Consider the following 17,545-nt stretch of genomic DNA (forward strand, 5'->3'; position numbering starts at 1 on the left):
AAAATGAAAGTCACACCACCTTCAACTCATCATTTTATTGGAAAGAGATGTGTCTGGTAGCATTATTTGAAAAAAAAAAGTTTTGTTTTTTTTGAAGGGCCAGTGTAATGCATGAAAATGTGGTTTGTTGCCTCAGGGCAACGCTATGCTGTAGAGGGCATTACCGCCACCTACATGAGTGGATGGTGGACCTGCTGGGTGTTTCGCTCTTCAGTGTAGTGTATAGTTTAAACCTGTATGTCCTTTTCTCAAGCGAGTAAATAACATCTCTTCCTCTGGGTTCCTTCCATATCCATAGAGTTAAATTTATTAAGAAAAATGTTTTTTCAACAAGTTTTATGCATCAACTTAAAGCCTAAAAGAATATTCATTTTGTTTTATGGTATTTGGGGAATCAAGTATACTTTTAGCCATTATCAACCTACCTGCAGATAGAATTGAATAATTTATTATTACACTAAATTGATCACAAAGATAGCCCACAGCATGACTTTGATTTTTCGAAGCTTTATTTCCTTATGTTCTCAACCATCCTATCCTTTTTTCAAACAGATGTGGCCCCACAGGCCTGTCAGATGAACTCAGGTACTCTTTCATCATCTCTCTGCAGAAATGCACTGGGTTAAAGTAATTTAAAACTGAATCCATTACTTGTTTAATAGTATTTAACAGAATTACTTTTAGCAGTTTTAACTGTGCCGGGACTACTGCTGAGCAATTACATTGACAGTAACCTAGTATTCTGATCAATGTAAAAGCTACTGATTGATCCTGTAAATTACCCCCTGGTATATTTGTACCCTTGGTTGGAATTCATTGGTCTAAATGCACTTTCTGTCATCCTTAAAAAAAAAAAAAAAAAGTTCAGTATAAATCAACTTTATTTATGATTCATTTTTAGCTATATATCTGTGTTTAGTGTATATATTTATATATGTATATATATATACACACATATACACACACATACACACATTATCATACACACGCACACGCGCGCGCACACACACAATGGCATGATCAGACATTGTGTAAAGATAAACATGCAGTAGATAAGACGGGGCCGAGAGTTTTGGCTTTTAAGTGTTTCTCCCCGTGACCTTGGACAGTCTTTAAAGAAAACCATTGAAACCCTATTTATACAGTATTCAGAAAGACAAAATATTTCTGCCAAGCAAAAAGAAGTGAAGAGAGCATTTTTTGCAAATAAATTACAGTTTTCAGACAAGAGAGAACCAGACTCCAAGGCTGGACAACGAAGAGCTGGAGTGCAGATCAGCATTCAGACTTTTCTGAGGTGAAAAGCAGCACAGCTTCATGATCCATATATGAAAAATGGGGAACTAAAGCTACAAGTATTTTACATATAAAGTCAAACAAAGCAAACAAAAAAAAAAAAAATGTAGTGAAGTATAAATGTGTGTATAGTTTGTGTCACAGACTCAGGATATCTCTGAGGTGAAGTTGTCCTTGAGTGATGTTTGCTTTCAGCGTCCATGCCTCTTTAGTATAAAGGTAAGCATGACAGGGGAAAAGTGCAAATGGATCAAAGCTGAAGGGCAAAAATCACCCAACACATGGGACTGAACAGTGTCTTTAAAGCAGGACCTAGACTACAGGTCTGAGCATCACAGTGGAACATTGTTGGATTTGACAGTATAACCATACTGCAACTCTTCCAGTGCTTACAACAGCTGACGCGAGCCATTCATCACATTAGTATTTCAAACACACTAAACCAACAGGTTCAATAAAACAGCATGAAAAAAAAAAAAAGAAGAACAGCGAGTCTACAGGCTGCTGATCATCATTAACCACTTTGTTTCTAATGAATCAAGATGTAAACACAAAAAGTGTCTTTTGATGTAACAGAACTGGTTTTTTTCAGTCATTTTTTTCAATCCTTGCTTAAAAGTTCAATTCACCCAAATTTCAAATAGACATATCTTCTTTAAATTTAACAAGTCTGACTTTTGAGCTTTTTTCCTCTAATAAAGGAGGTCAGAGGAATTTCCTTATAGTGCTAAAGTACTAAAGAGAAAAGACAAAGCTTTTCTTATTTGGAACATGGGTGAACCAAACTTTGAGTTATGTAAGATTACAGGTTAGTGATAGAAAGTGCAGTAAAAATTCAAACTGAATGGGTGTCGTAGCAGCCAAAGACATGAACAGAGAAACTACACCATCAGACATTTGTGGAGGAATTCCTGATGCGAGTTGTTGAAAACTGACATCTTCATTGATCTGCATATGTTACACCTGAAATGTGTGAAATGATGTATTGATGATGCTTGTGGCATTAGTCCATTAATCAATCAGAGAATCAATATCAAAGATAATCAATTCTCCTTCTCCAGTGTGAGGATTTGTTGCATTTTTCTCCATTGTATGATTGTATATTGACCATCTGGCACTTTGTAGTCTTAGAAATAAATAACTGCTAGCTGAGGTTCAAAATGATGATTTTATGAACCTGATGTCCACGGTGAATGACGTTTTCCTTAATGAAATGTGTTTTGGACTGGAAATGTGTAAAACATCAAACAAGGGGTAACATTTCTGTTGGGCTGGAAGCAGTTACAGTAACGAAAATGTTTAACTGAGAAATTCCTTCCTTTCCCAGCTCCATGGATGAATAACACCTGATATGAATAAATACAGAACTTGGATGCTGACTCACATTCTTTGTTCGGGCTGATCCCACCCCACATCATGAATACCTTCACTTACTGGGTCCATCGAGACTCTAGAAAGTGACACTTTGTAGAGTATCTGGGCGAGATGCAAGAGGAAGTCCAAGAGCAGTGCTGTTCAGAAAGCAAACAAAAAGAAGCTCCTGCTGCAGAAGAACAAGATAAAATGGTGCGGTGGTCTGTAGCGCTCTCCTCTTTTCCGTCTTTGCTCCTGTTTTATTCCGCATGAAACCCGACTGTATGGCTTCAGTTGTGTGTGCTTGAGTGTGTTTGCAGTCCGAGACGTCAGGATGATAAAAAGGCTGTCTCATTGTTCGTTACTTGGGTTGGTTTGTTTTGCACGCTTGCCTTGACATGTAGCATTCAGCAGACTCTGACTGTGTGCATCTGTATGCGAGTGTGTCTACGTCCTGGGGCAGGGCGCGAAAGAGAGTGATGATGGGCAGCTCACACTTGAAGCTGTGAAGTGGTGCGGGGGGCGGGGAAGGGGGATGCCTGAAGGTGTGTTACGTGTATTTATGAATACAGACATTTCTCAGTCCAGGAAGAGAGTGGGGGCAGGCCTCACATCTCTGGCTGTTCAGCAGTGACGAGCTGTGGTGCGTCTGCATGTATTATCAGTTCTTAGCCCGGCCCTCACATCTCTGGCTGCTCTGCAGTTACCGGCTGGGTTCGGGGCTCGGGAGACTCGTAGCGCTGGTGGAAGTTTCTTTTCCTCAGCTTCTCTGGAGCTTTTCTCCACAAAACAATCTCCTAAACACAGACACAGAGCAGCAAAAATAAAAAATACGGTAATGCATGTTTTTAATGTAGAACTATTCATGTACTTATATGGAAAAGTTAAGCAAGCTGGAGGTCAGGGTGGGGCTGCATATTGCACATCGGCACAGAGCCACACACCACAATTAAATTACATTAAACTAAAAACAGCAGTCGCTGAGATTATAACGGCTGCAGGCAGTTCAACTTAATGTAATTTTAATTATGTCAAAATGATCCATCAAAGAGATAACTAATAAATGTGCCTAAGACACTATACGTCCTTTATCCCTTGTTTTTTAAGGAATTTTTTGTTATTTTCTTCTGCTACCAAACACACACACACAAACTATTCAAAGAAGTATTGCTTTTAGAAACGAAATCTAGATGTAATCAAGCACAAATGAAATCCAGTTAATCTTTTTATGCAACAGGAAATTTTATTTACAAATGTGAAGTTAATATGCCAACTAAGGTGGGCTAAATTATGGACGTGTACGTGAATGAGATCAACTGTGATTCAGTGCTGGTATATGTTGTATCCACTGGCCAATTCATTGGATATGCCTATTAAACTGTATAGTGCAAGTATCTATTTAGCCAATCACATGGAAGCATGTAAACATGGTCAAGATGTCCAGCTGAAGTTCAAACTGAGCATCAGAATGGGGAAATAGGTCGAATTAAAAAGATTTTGAACGTGTCAAGGCTGTTGGTGCCAGAGTGTCTGAGCATTTCAAAAACTGCTGATCTACTGTGATTCTCCCACATATGGAACGAAATCAGGGTCAAAAAGTTATTTGAAACTAAAATTCTAAGTTTTGATATTTAAAAACATAAAAAATGTGTTAAAAAAAAATACACAAAAACAGAAATGTTGCAAAAATGTGTTGTGAGCGTGTATCAAAGGGGAAGGGCGGGGCATAGACTAATGATTGACACCTACTGTGTCACGTTTGTTACAAATTAAAAAGCGGTATTTTGGTTGAACATGGCCACTGCTCGTTCACAGGATGCCGCTGGTACCACCCAACAGGTAAGAAACATGGTTTTTGATCATCTTGTGATGGACAGAAATAAATAATATACAGAAATGAACAGGCTGTTAGATTTCTTTACGGCATTCATAGCTCTTTTAGCTCAGCGACCTACCAGCCAATCAGATAACAGTATTCCCGTAACAAAAGGGTTTGAAACAAAAAAAAAAAATTACTTTGAAGCTGCATGAAAACAAATAATTTATTAAAAATAAAGTAATTTAGGTTTTTCAAACACATTTTGTTTTTGTTTCAAATATCAAAATAATTTCAGTTTCTAATCACTTTTTCAAATGAATGAAACCTTTGACTCTGATTTAGCTCCACAGTCATCTCTACGGCTGGCCCCAAAAAAGAGAAAATATCCAGCGAGCAACAGCTGGTCTGAAAATGGCTCGTTGAAGTCAGAGGTCACAGGAGAACAGACTGACTGCTTTGAAAGGATCAAAAGGCAGCAGTAACTTAAATAAGCACTTGTCACAACCAATGTATGCAGAGGGACACGTCGGATCTTGAAGCAGATGGGTTACAGCAGAAAGATCGCATTGGATGCCACTCCTGTCAGCTAAGAATAGGAAACTGCAGCTACAATTCAGAGAGGCTCACCAAAAATAGTACTAGCAAGGTGCACCTAATAAAGTGGCCAGTGGCTGTAAATACATTAATCACTTTTTGTGATGAAAGCAGGATTTAAAAGTTCCCGGTGTTGTTCTCTGGCCCACTTCTGTTTTCCTTTGTGCACTGCACATCCACAGCCATGGTGTTCTGTCTAAGGTTACCACTCATTTAGCAATTAGCGTTACAGCATTAGGAATCAAGTGCATCATTATTTTGGTACCGGATCCCCTCAGTTTCCTGATGGAACTACAGATTCTAATAACAAAAATCAAAAACCCTGCACCTCTCTCTGGAAATTAATAAATATACACAATATAATTTCACAATCACACATATATAACAGAGCACATTTACTTGGAGTGGTGGTGACTTACCTGTTGTTTAAAGTATCTCCTGTCCTCTTCGTCCACCAGCACCAGATTAAGGAAGTAGCGTACAGAGAACTTCTTGTTGACATCCCTCATGGTGGGTGTCAAGTCATATCCTGTAAGGAAACATGAGAGACGATTAGATGTCACTAACAAAAAACAAAACAAAATAAAAAGCAAACAAAAACTGGCCTGTTTGACTGTTTCATGACGAGGGAAGTTAACAGGAAAAGCGATATCCTGATGATAGGAGTCTGGTCAGCACTCAACATAATAGCTGCCAAAGAAGAGATGAGCTCTTACCAGCCAAGAACAGTCTGATGGGAATTGATTCTCCTTTAACTGGGGCTCCATCCATGATCTCATACTTAGCAACCGTCTCTGTCTCTGTGGTAGTACTGGGACCTGAAAAGGAGGACAAGGACTTTACTACCTGAAACAAAATATTAAAGTGGAGCAAAGTTTCCAGTACTCTTAGTGGGACACAGTTAGTTTACAGAGAAGAAAAGAAACCAGGTTTAAAAGCTGAGAGGAGATGAACTACAGAGTTAATCAAAGTCCACAATGACTTGTCATTTATGTGCTCTATCTAGGTTACTTTATTTTTATATGTGGCTGCTCTGGATTCTCACCTATGCCTGTGATCTCCTTCTTAATGAGCTGCAGCTCCATGTGTTGGATCTTGATTCTGACCAGCAGGAAATAAATCTTCCCAACAATCACATCCTTGAGGTGGTACCTATAAGAAAGGCATAAATGCAAGTAAAGACAGCTCTTATTTAGATTTGGGATTTTCTGCAGTGACAGAGCATTAACTTGTTCATTTGATAAGTTAAAGTCACATTGCTCTTACTTGGATTTATTGTATTCAAACTCGATGTGGAGACAGTCTTCTATGCCGACCTCCATTTTGATTGAATTGTTGACGTCAGGGTAGGTGGCTAACTGATGGACAATTAACTCATATTCCTTCACCAAGTCAGACAGGCGCCGAACTATTGTTACCCTGAGGAAGTATCTGCAAGTCGAACACGACAACACACCAAGCTATAAAAGTCAGACTGAAATCACACTGATTTTTTTCTCTATTAGAAATAAAATGCATTTAAAAAAAGAAGAAGGAGCTGAACAAAATAAGCTTGATGGATACCATTAGTGCACAAGAGTGATGGCCAGCTGAGGCATCACTTAGTATGTTTTATATCCTGTTAACAATTGTCCATGAAAGTTTCACCTCAGACAAACTTGGCCTGAACAAAGGTTGTTTCTGTCTGCTTAATTTGTAATTAAATCTTATACAGGGTCATTAGTTTCTCTCTTCTGCACGATGTGTGTGTGCCTTTTAATTAAATAGTATCTGAGTCACACTTGCATGTGGAGAGTACAGTGTGCGGTGAAGGAGAGACAGGCAAACTGAAAATAAAACAATTTGAATTGATGACATTTGATGACTTAACTGTAAATTCAGAAAAAACAAAAACATCCAAAAAGCGGTAATCTGTGTCACAGCGAGTTCACAAGCCCTGCACCTACTCAGTAGTAAAGAGTATTGAGAAATCTGACAGAAAATAAACATTACATAATAGGTTGTGTCACCTTAGCCTAACGTTGGCTCCAGTATAGGACTCATAGGGCTTCTCCACCTGCATGAACTCAAAGTCGTAGCTTCTGTTCTGGGTGAGCTCTCCCGGTAAAGCCAACTCTTTGACCAGGTCCACAAACTCGTGGGTGTTGCTCTTATCAGAGAAAAGCTCTGAAATATAGCAGAGAGAATTCAGACTGGCTGAAGGTCTGATTGCTTTGAATTCACTTAAAAAAACAAACAAAAAAAACCCCAAATCTGTATTTATTAGTTTTATTTGAGCATTTCATTCTCTTTCAACACACTGCACTCATTATCCTTGTCCCAAGGCAAATACAGTTGGAGGCGGGGGTTAGCGGCACTACGGCAAACCTGCACATGATAACCACATGTCCTGTTAAACCTTTCAGCCATGTGATAAAGCTACATTAACATTAGCATCCACCATGCTCACCTATCTGTCCAACAAACTCGATGCGGATCCCCTGGTGCTCCAGTCGCTTTCCTCCCTGCTTCACATTTAGATTCACCTAAAGAGGAAACATTTGTTGAGAACAAGTTTCTTCTTGCTTGCATGAATTGGTGCTATATAAATAAAAGTGGACTGAACAGAAAGATAATATTCTGACATGCTACCAGGATAATGTTCCTTTAAAGGGCTTTTCTTTTATGATTATTGTGCATATTTCTTTACAGCTAGCATATATTCCTATTTGCTTGCTGACTTTCAACAAACCTGTAATAATTTCTTCTCCAAACATAAATCTCCTCACATTTCTCTGCTTGACAGCTGTTAGGTAATCACGGTGAAAACTGTTTATTACAATCAACATCAATGGTGAATATCTTTCTGCTGTTACCACACTAACTGACCTTTTACTTGATTTTGAGTTGTGCTGGATAACAGAAGAAGTCAACAGTGAACAAGGCACATATCAGACTGCTCAATAGAGCTCAGCAACAGCAGACGCACATGTGTTAATCAGTTCTTCCCGAAGCCAAAGCAAGTCTTGCACGCTCATCAAAAGAATCGTAATTTCCCACTGGACTTAAAGCAATGAACCCAAAATAGACTGAGAAGTCCATTATACACTGACTGACTGAAACTATCTGCTGTGCAGAAAATGAGAACAAATTTAAGCTATGCTTCACATGTGCAGGACCCACATTGTGACATGTGATAAATGACGCAAAAACAGTTTACCTTTCCAGAAACCGACTCTCCATCGTAGAACAGGTAGTGTTTCTCCACTTTCCCATCTTCTGTTTTCAGCTCGGCTGTCTTTCTGTTCTCTGCATCATTCAGCAGTACATCTATCTCACAAACCGGCCCGAACAATCCTCCCAGGAAACTCTAGAAACGCAAAAACATTCAGAGGACAAAATTCAGAGCAATCAACATGCTATGTGATCAAACATATGCTGCTTTTAAAACAACTAAAGAGAAATTGCAGCTAGCTGTAATAAGAAGCCCTGAGCTGTGCTGTAGCTTCCATCAACATGAATCTGCCCTAAAGACAAATGACTTTGTTTACACACAACCCCAACAAAATGTTGCAGCGATAACAATGATAGTTATAGAGAGAGATGCCAGGTTAGTGTCCTCATCTGTGATGGAAGCTCTGACATGAATATCGCAAGTTAAAACCCACTATCTCACCTCCTACTCATTTATGGCATCTGTTATTGCCATAACAACCTATTCACCAGTCAGTATCTGCACAGTCGCATTATTTTCCTCTGAGCTGGCACAAAGTCACAAACAAATGCTTCAACATGCAGAAGCAGCAAATCACCAAGAATCAGCTCAGTCATCAAGTATTTATATAAGATGAGAATCAACACTGAAGTAAACTCTTCATAGAAACCCCCCTCCCCCCAAATAAAACAAATTATCAGCTACCCAATCAGTATTGAAAGCCGACCCTCGGATCAATAAGCGAACAACCCTTTGCCCTTAATCAGAAAATGAATTGGCTTAATTTCTACGGTTATTGCAGTAATTCAACATGCATGTGACGGCACAACTTCACTGAGCTAACGATCAGCAACGTCTGCTAACAGTGACATTTGTTTGAACCACTCATCTACCCGACTTTTTGACCGAACTCAAATACTTGCCTTATCAATCAACACGTTTAACTGCTGGCATCCTGCTGCTGGGCCATTAGCTAACCAAAACATGCCGATCATTGAGAAAGACGGCCTCCTAGCGATGCTAATTCGACCAGCCCAGCTAGCTTTCTTTACAGGGTTGAGTATTAAAATTAATTGCTTCCTCAGAAAAACGGAAACTCGTGTTAATGTTACATTTTCATGAACAACAAACACCAAACACCGCCTCTAATTTTACTGTAGCCTCACCAGCCAATGTTTGTTTTTACACTTACCATCTCGGCCGTCTAGACAGTTTTGCTAACAGATAGCCTCGCTTCGTGTAGCCAGTCTGTCACTGAACTAGGGCTAACCGTCATGTGACCCGAATCATGTGTATGTGGGCGGCCACGGATATGGAGGATTGGGGGTTGAAGGCACTCACTCAATACCACCTAACAATTAGAAAGAAAAGAAAAGCCATAACCTGTATAGGTAAGGCTGCTGGTTGAGTTCATGTATTTGCTGTTGGTGCAGACTTTAAAGGTAGTTTTTGTAGTTACTTTCTGCACATTTTAACTAAAACATTCACCACCAGGGGGCAGCATAATTCTAGTTTTTGTTTGTTTGTTTGTTTTTTGTTACCTCAATTTCAATTTCCGATTTAAAGGTTCTTAAAGGTTTGCCTGATTAATTAAAGATTATCCTGACTTACTATAGCTTCTTGTCGTACAAGGTGTTTGCAAAACATCTAGTTCAGCTATACTTAATTGGAAAAAACCTTGACGTGTGTATGTCAGTATCAGTGGTGTAAAGCGAGGTGTGGATTCGTTGGCAAATATGAGGCATGTTTTGTAAGGGCAAAACCAAACCAAAAGATAATGCAACCTTAGAAACCAAGCGGGCTACACAGCATGGACATGGCAGAAGCACTGACACAGCCAGTAGCATGTCTACAGGAAGGCAACATTTAAATGCGCTACAAGGGGTGGGCAATTCCAGGCCCCGAGGGCCAGTGTCCTGCAGGTTTTAGATCTCACCTTGGGTCAATACACCTGAATCATATGATTAGTTCGTTACCAGGCCTCTGGAGAACTTCCAGACATGTTGAGGAGCTAATTTAGCCATTTAAATCAACTGTGTTGGTTGAAGGACACATCTAAAACGTGCAGGGACACCGGCCCTCGAGGCCTGGAGTTGCCCACCCCTGCGCTACATGGACAAAAGCGTTGGCTTGTTAGCTCTGTTGTGGACACTGACACAGAGAACTGGAGACTGGATGACCAACTCCTTCGTGTTATACTCATCATGTGTAGTTGGAATGCAATTTCTTGTCAGACAACTCCATGACATCTCAAAAAAATAGAGATGTCGTTGTACCCACCTGTCCACACGGATCTTTGTCTGATGATGAAATCTATGTCTCGATCCCAATACCAGCTGCTAAGCCATGGAAACCCACAGTGTGAAGCTCTTGGTGCATGGTTTTTATGCTGATGTTAACGCCAGAGGAGGTTTGGAGCGTTGCAGTAATGAAGTCAGCAAAGTGTTGGTGACTTTTATCCACTATAAACTTCAGCATTCATAACTTGGCATGGTCTGCCACTTCATGGCTGAGGAAATGCTTGTACTTTCCAATAATACCACTTAGAATTTATCGTGGCATATCCAGAAGGGAAGAAATAAACGGCTTAGTGCAAAGGTGGCATTTTAGTACAGTACAAAGCTAGCATAGCATGGCAAGGAAATTGATTTCCCCATTGAGACTAAAAACATATGAATTCATATGAAACATATGAAAATACGAGGAAGCCGTTTTACAGCTGTAAATTACGTTCAGTGCCACTTGGTGGGCGAATAAATAATTTCAACAGTGTTCTAATATTGGCCACAAATTTATCAGTGGAAAATCTGAAGACAACCTACAACAGAAGATTGTTTCTGCCACTGAAAAAAAAGAATAGAAGTGAATAGAAATTTCAGGCTATTTTCTCAAAAGGAATAAAGTTAGAGTTTCAAGATATTTCTCCATTTTGATTATTTTCTCACGAGTCTGAAATTTTGAGATAGTAAACTTAATGTTTAATTATAGATGGCAAATATGTACTTTTTTTCTAGTGAAAATAGTTTCTGATGTTGCTTGCAAGTACCGTATAAAAAAATCAAACGCTTGAATAATAGAAGGTACCTCAGTTTAAATTACTGAGGAACTTGACATATATGAAAGCAGTTATGAAAACAGATAACACAGTAGTAGGGATAAAATAAACACTTTATTGGTAGAAGTTTTTTTCAAATTGAAATTACAGAGTCTGTTCAAATGCATGTGTGTTTATAGTACATATTTCAAATATGTTCTAACTCTAACTCTGGTTAGGACTTTCTGAACCCATTTTGGAGGGGTTTGCGTCTTAAAGATGATCTCATTTAAATCTTCTTAAATCTTAAATCTATTTTTCAATATTCTCAGGTTAGGCATAAAATGTTGCAGGATTTGTGAATAAAGGGATCAAATAATTTAAATAAGTGTTTCTAAGGAACAATGTTCCTTAAAACTAAAAAAAAAATGTCTGGAGTAATGCAATGCATGGACAAAGGCATGCTTTTATTGCACTGGTATTACAATGATTTAAAAGAATATTTTTATTTATATTTAAAAAAGCATTTGAAAGCTTTTTTCCATAGGAAAGCACAATACTGGCACAATTATTTTCACATTGTTTACAGTCGTTGTTTTGGCCTTTCTGAAAATAATTAATAACAATAACACAGAGAGTACAAAAAATGGCATTTGTTTTTTCCCAGCAGGTGGAGTTTACTATAAGCCCAGACAGGGAATCAAATTAGATGCCAGCCTTGTTTATGTGCTTCGGAGTGGTTGGCAGTCCAGTCTACAGCTGCAGAAGGTGGTCTTCTTTGTAATCACTCTCATCGGGTTTTACCTCATCGCTTGTACGCCTGCTGGCGAACAGCCTCCTCAGGTCACTCATATCTTCAGAGGAGAAAGATAAACAAGGAGAAAGATCAAATTACATGGAGCAAACAAAAGAGAAAACACATGGATTCTACTGAATCCATGCGAATCCTGTCCTACAAAAAATACCTCCACTTTCTTTCCAGAGCATGCCAGAACCAGTCTCACCGAGGTTGCTCTTGTCCGCTATGTATGGACCTTCAGCTGCAGAGCCTTCATAACCACCAGAACCTTCCTCGCCCAGGAATATTCCAGTTGACTCGCTCAGTTTCGATTCCTCCTCCTCTGCCTCCTCCTCGTATTCCTGCTCTTCCTCATCGTTCTCCTCCATTGGTGAGTTCTCATCCTCCACAGGCTCTGCCTCCCTGAAAACACATAAGAAGTGAGATAGAGAGATTAGCTGATAAATGTCTCTTCTTTCTCTTTCTGCTGCTCCTTTTACGGGTCGCCACAACAGATCATCTGCCTCCACACGTCTAAACCATCTCAGCCTTCCTGCATTTACTTTTTTGATTTTCTTGATTTTGTGAAGCACTTTGGCCACCTCTGGTTCTAAATGTGCTATACAAATAAAGTTGTACTTTGTCTCCCAACTCCTCTCCCTGAGCTGTCCCTCTGATGTACTCCTTTCTAATCCTGCCCAATGAAAACCTTCACCTCTTCAGCTGTGCCTCCTGTTTTGTGTTAGTGCCATCATCTCTAAAACATATATAATAGTAGGTCTCTCTACCTTTTGGTAAGTCTTCTCTTTTTCCTCTTGCGGCTGTCTTTGCATCTCCAAACTTTGCTCTGATTTGAGACTTTAATATTTGTCTGCATGATAACAACTCCATGAACAGGGATTGAACTATACTAAAACATCCACATTTTTTTTCCTGGCTGAAAGTTTGGGATTTTACTCTAGTCTTTGTTTTTTTTCTTACAACCAGCACAGAACGTGGGAAGCTGTTTGGCAGCAGAGAGTGTAAAAAGCATTTGAGATCTCTAAGACAGCAAAGTGTCTGATAACAAAACTATCGACTTTACAACTTTGAGCTGCTGTTGTTAACTTGCCATCTATATCTCCACCACTTCAATCACGTTATTTCCTGTCCTCTTCTGCTTTTACACACCTACCAACAACTTGAATTTCATTCTGACTGCATCATTAAGAACGTTTCTACAGTCTTGTAGAGCTTGAGCTTGCTTGCGTATTTGCGTATATCTTTATATATCTTTAGTTTGAGAATTTAACTTGAACTGCTTCGTCAGTGGGCTTTCTTTTCTGGGTTGTTGAAATAAATAACTTCATATTAACTAATGATACAAGTAATACATATATAATCCTGTGCTTCTCAGATAGGATTATCCAAAGAGCTTGACACATACAAAAATACAAAACAATAGACCAGAAGCAACAGCCCACTTCCTCTGTACACTTCCTCGTGACTTCCCGTTCAAGGCGTGCTGTAAAAAGGACGGCTGCTGCGGAAGCTCCGGTGATTATAAGCAAGCTTCAGCGAAAAGACTCAAACAAGCCAGACGCTGTTCATATTTAGAGGGTTTTTTTTTTTTTACATTTTATCACAATGTTAACAGCTGAACCTTTTTACCTGCTACCCTCTAACTCTTGTCTTTGTGTCTGTAATGAGTTTATGGCATGTTTTCTATACACACCTGTGAAATCGCAGAACATGTGAAATTCATCCAAGTTTTTATTAAGTTATCTGAAGGTTTGTGTTGTCACAGACGTTTCAGTAACACGATAGAAGGACTCTTACTGAGAAAAATGTAATCTGGGATGTTCACTTTTGAAAGATTTCCTTTATTTTTGAATATAATTTTGTTAACTGAAAGGATTGACATTAAGAGGAACTTTAAAAGAGGAAACTGAGGGCGAAGACCAATATTGTGATACTCTTACTTTTTTTTTTAGAGGTCACACATATTAAAATATCAGTTTTTTCACAGACACGTTTTATGCTAAACAGAAATTCAAACACATGCTGCTTTTTTACCAGCTCATTAATTAATTTCTAAGTTTAGTAAAATTTCACTAAGTAGGTTTTTAATGTATGTTTTAGAATCTTTATACATAAGCATTTGTCCTCCTAGGATACACAGTATACACAATCCTGCTGAATCCTGCTGAAATGATGAAATGAGCCATTTTTCCTCCGAAACCTACCCACAGTGTCTCTGCATCTGTCTTAATACCCTGTTGCAACAAGCGATGAGTTCACTTCCTCTGTGCTGAAGTCTGCAGTAAGTAGAGCTCAAGTTTGGAGTCTCTTTTATAATCAAATATATGTGAGTTACTATGTTGATATAATGCAGAATGCATTTTTATTCAAATGTATCACTTTATACCATAAAATGCAATTTATTTGGAAGTGTCTTAATGTTTTGTGGACTTGGCAACTCTGACCTCCAGGGTATGCACATTTTCAAGATATGTATACTTTGGATAAAGTTAAAATAATCTAAATTATTTCCTGCGCAGAGAAGGAACCAACATTCCTTGCATTCATTTCAGACTATCAGACATCAGCTCATTTAAGTTCTAAATATTTCTGTGTCTTGTGAAGAAAAAGATCATCAACTATTGTGTTTTTTTTTTTTTCTTTCTTTAGTCCAGCTGTAACCTCCCTGCCCTTTCTCTGGTTACTCTCTTTCTTTATCCTCCACGTTGTCTTCTATTTTGGCTTTTCTTGGCCACCTACCTCACACTTATATACTCTCAAACGCACAAGATAAGAAAACACACAGGCAAGCATGCAGAGAGAGCCTGCACTGCTCACCAAGGTGACAAAGCCAGTGCAGCATCAGCATTTTTCATATTTAAAGTCAGCTTTTGTCTAAAAACAGCACTCTCTTGTTTTTTTCAGACCCAACTGAACATTGATGTGAACTCGCCGCCACCTCCATCCTCTGAGCAGCTCACAAATCAAAAAAAAAAAAAAAAAAAATCTTCACATACCAGATGTGAACAGACTACGACACGTGAACACTTACAGATACTCTGCAGCAGAAGCAGGCAGTTTTGATGGCAGATCTGGACTCCACTCCATCTCTGGGCTTTGTTGAGTCACACAGTTGGCCTGGTTACCATCAGGGTTACATCTCACAAACTTATACACAGCAGTCCTTGGTGCTCCTGGAGTCAGACAAGTGTAGATAACATTTTATTATTTTGACCCGTTAATAGTACATTTTACCTTTATTCACACACTCGGGGAACATTTCTGGATATATTTAGTGTTCGTGATCTCCACGTTTGGACGTTTTTAAGATTACAACATTAGAGTAAAGTAACGGTTTTCTCAAAGGGCTTCAGAGCTGTTTATTTTCTTAAGAAATTAGTTAAAAGAGGAAGTAGGAGTATTGCAACTTTTTCTCCACGCATTGCAGCACGTTGATCATGGAGGTTGTGTGATGCTAAAACCATTAAGAGTTGAGTCATTCCAACAAATATTAAATATTTGAGAAATTGTAACAAGTATTTGGTTGGTCTGACGATTTGTTTGCCCTCTCTAACTCTTTTTGTAAATTTTTATTAGAAAAGCGCCTGTGCTGCTGAAGCTGTACTGATAATTATTTATTACATCTATACTACTGGCAAAGATAATCTATCACTATCTGTTATTCAGGCAATTAAGATGTGGAAGTTAGACAGCTGGGTTCTTTGCACCACAGGCTTCCTGTCATAAGGCTGTCACAGTAAATATACATGTGAACACTCAGTGGCCACTGATGATAATCTGATGAGTATAAGTGATGGTGTCATGTGCCCATGTGCCCATAGTGCTTTTGGGTGTGTTAATATTGAACACCCAAAATAAAATAAAGTCTAGTATTTATTTTTTTATAATCATGCAGCCAAAAGAAAGACAATTCTTAGACGATCAATATCAACACATGAAAATCTGCTATGACTGTAAAATTACTTACAAACTTTTTAAGTATTTAACTCAGTGGATAAAAACATTAAAGTCTTATTATCATAAATACAATACAGCCACGTGTACACGGAACGTTATCTAATAGTGTCTGATTAATTGGGGCCTCAGGGGGGTTAAAATGTGGCTATTTAGTATCGGATATATTTTACGCAAAATGGTTTGTCCATTCCGTTTCACTAATCTCTCTCTCCGTCTCTACATTTATATTTAAAAAGTGTTCAAGAAGTATCGTCGAAACGTAACTCGGAAAATGAAACGCCTTTGTTTTTTTCCGATACCTGGAGTCCTACCATTACATCATGGCCTGTTACTGTAAAGCACGCAGCATCTATGTTATGTACATGTATTTTCTTTTATATATATATATACATATATTCGATTTTATAGGGGTTTTGAAGTCTAATGCTCAACTTGATTGGATGCTGATCGACTCTGAGAACCCTGGATTGATTAAATGAGTCATAGAGACTTACAGTAATCACAGTATGCTGACGCAGAGTTGTATACCAGTGAAGTGGAACAGTTCCTATTTTTTTGCTTGTCAATCAGAAACCCCGGAGGGCCCTGGGATTCCCAGTGACTTTCTATGTGAGGATGTTCCCGGAAAGCACTTAAGCTGTCAGGATGGTAAACATGTCCACTTGTTGTTTCCTCAACAACCTGACCCGATAAAGTATACTGCGACATCAATCCCGGTAAAAAAAAAAAAAAAAAAAAAAAAAAGAGGCACAAAGTAGATTTAATTGTCGACTTACCCTTTGTGCTATGTAAGGCGAGGCAGGAGATGAGGAGGAGAAGAATCAGTTTCATCTTGTTCAATTTGTCTCTCTTTAGTAAAACAGGAAAATGTCCTCCTGAAGGCAGTCCCTTTCTGAGCTCAAGCTTTGCGTTGTGAAGTATAACTGTAAACTGCCTCAGACAGCCAAACTCCCCCTGAAGAGGCTCAGCCCTCCGTGTGCGTCATGGTTTCCTGAGTCTTCTTGTGTAGAAAATAAGTGGCTGAAACATCTTCCTGAGTGGAAACTTTAGCATCAGATATGAGGTCTGAGTTTGCGCAACTGCAAACTTGGACGAAGGAAATGCCGAATAATAGCAGCAAACATTCAGATCTGTACGATTTTTTATAATGTGAAAGGAAGCGATAATTTGCCCTAATTGACTGCCGAGCCACTTCATGTAGAGATATGGACACGATAGCATCAAAGGGATCTTCTTCTTTCAGATTAACTCCCTTACCTTCAGTTGACTCTGTTCTTTTTACTTCTCTCAGTTCAGTTCACCTCCAAAAAAGTAATTTTACGCTACCTTGGCGCGCCTATGTGCGCGCGTGTGTTTGTGTAAGTGTGTGAGAGATTTCTTTCTCACTTTTTATTTCACCCACCTTACTTAGCTTCACCTAATTTCGCAGAAGCGGAGAAATGGAAAGGGGGACAGAGGTATCATTCAGCAGCTTTAAACCATTAACAGAACCTTTGCTGT

The 17,545-nt window shown here is 38.9% G+C and overlaps 2 protein-coding genes across 3 annotated transcripts; both read right to left on the reverse strand.

The window, feature by feature from the left end:
* Window positions 1-863: 863 nt before the first annotated feature.
* On the reverse strand, window positions 864-9,531 carry vps26a (VPS26, retromer complex component A). Its single transcript, XM_006779970.3, has 9 exons — window positions 9,448-9,531; window positions 8,262-8,411; window positions 7,512-7,587; window positions 7,072-7,228; window positions 6,329-6,493; window positions 6,108-6,214; window positions 5,779-5,880; window positions 5,482-5,591; window positions 864-3,446 (listed from the first exon to the last, which is right to left on the reverse strand). The coding sequence occupies exons 1-9, from the start codon at window positions 9,448-9,450 to the stop codon at window positions 3,330-3,332; spliced, it is 987 nt and encodes a 328-aa protein (XP_006780033.1). The 5' UTR covers window positions 9,451-9,531; the 3' UTR covers window positions 864-3,329.
* Window positions 9,532-11,405: 1,874 nt separating this feature from the next.
* On the reverse strand, window positions 11,406-16,981 carry srgn (serglycin). 2 transcript variants are annotated; one of them, XM_006779971.3, is made up of 4 exons: window positions 16,822-16,981; window positions 15,120-15,261; window positions 12,294-12,490; window positions 11,406-12,143 (listed from the first exon to the last, which is right to left on the reverse strand). In XM_006779971.3, the coding sequence occupies exons 1-4, from the start codon at window positions 16,874-16,876 to the stop codon at window positions 12,043-12,045; spliced, it is 495 nt and encodes a 164-aa protein (XP_006780034.2). In that variant the 5' UTR covers window positions 16,877-16,981; the 3' UTR covers window positions 11,406-12,042. The 2 variants fall into 2 exon arrangements, with proteins under 2 accessions (XP_006780034.2, XP_035762294.2); XM_035906401.2 differs by having other exon boundaries at window positions 12,255-12,490.
* Between the last annotated feature and the right edge of the window lie 564 nt (window positions 16,982-17,545).

This window comes from Neolamprologus brichardi, chromosome 1, assembly GCF_056152115.1.
Source record: "Neolamprologus brichardi isolate AB-2024 chromosome 1, ASM5615211v1, whole genome shotgun sequence".
Classification (NCBI taxonomy): domain Eukaryota; kingdom Metazoa; phylum Chordata; class Actinopteri; order Cichliformes; family Cichlidae; genus Neolamprologus; species Neolamprologus brichardi.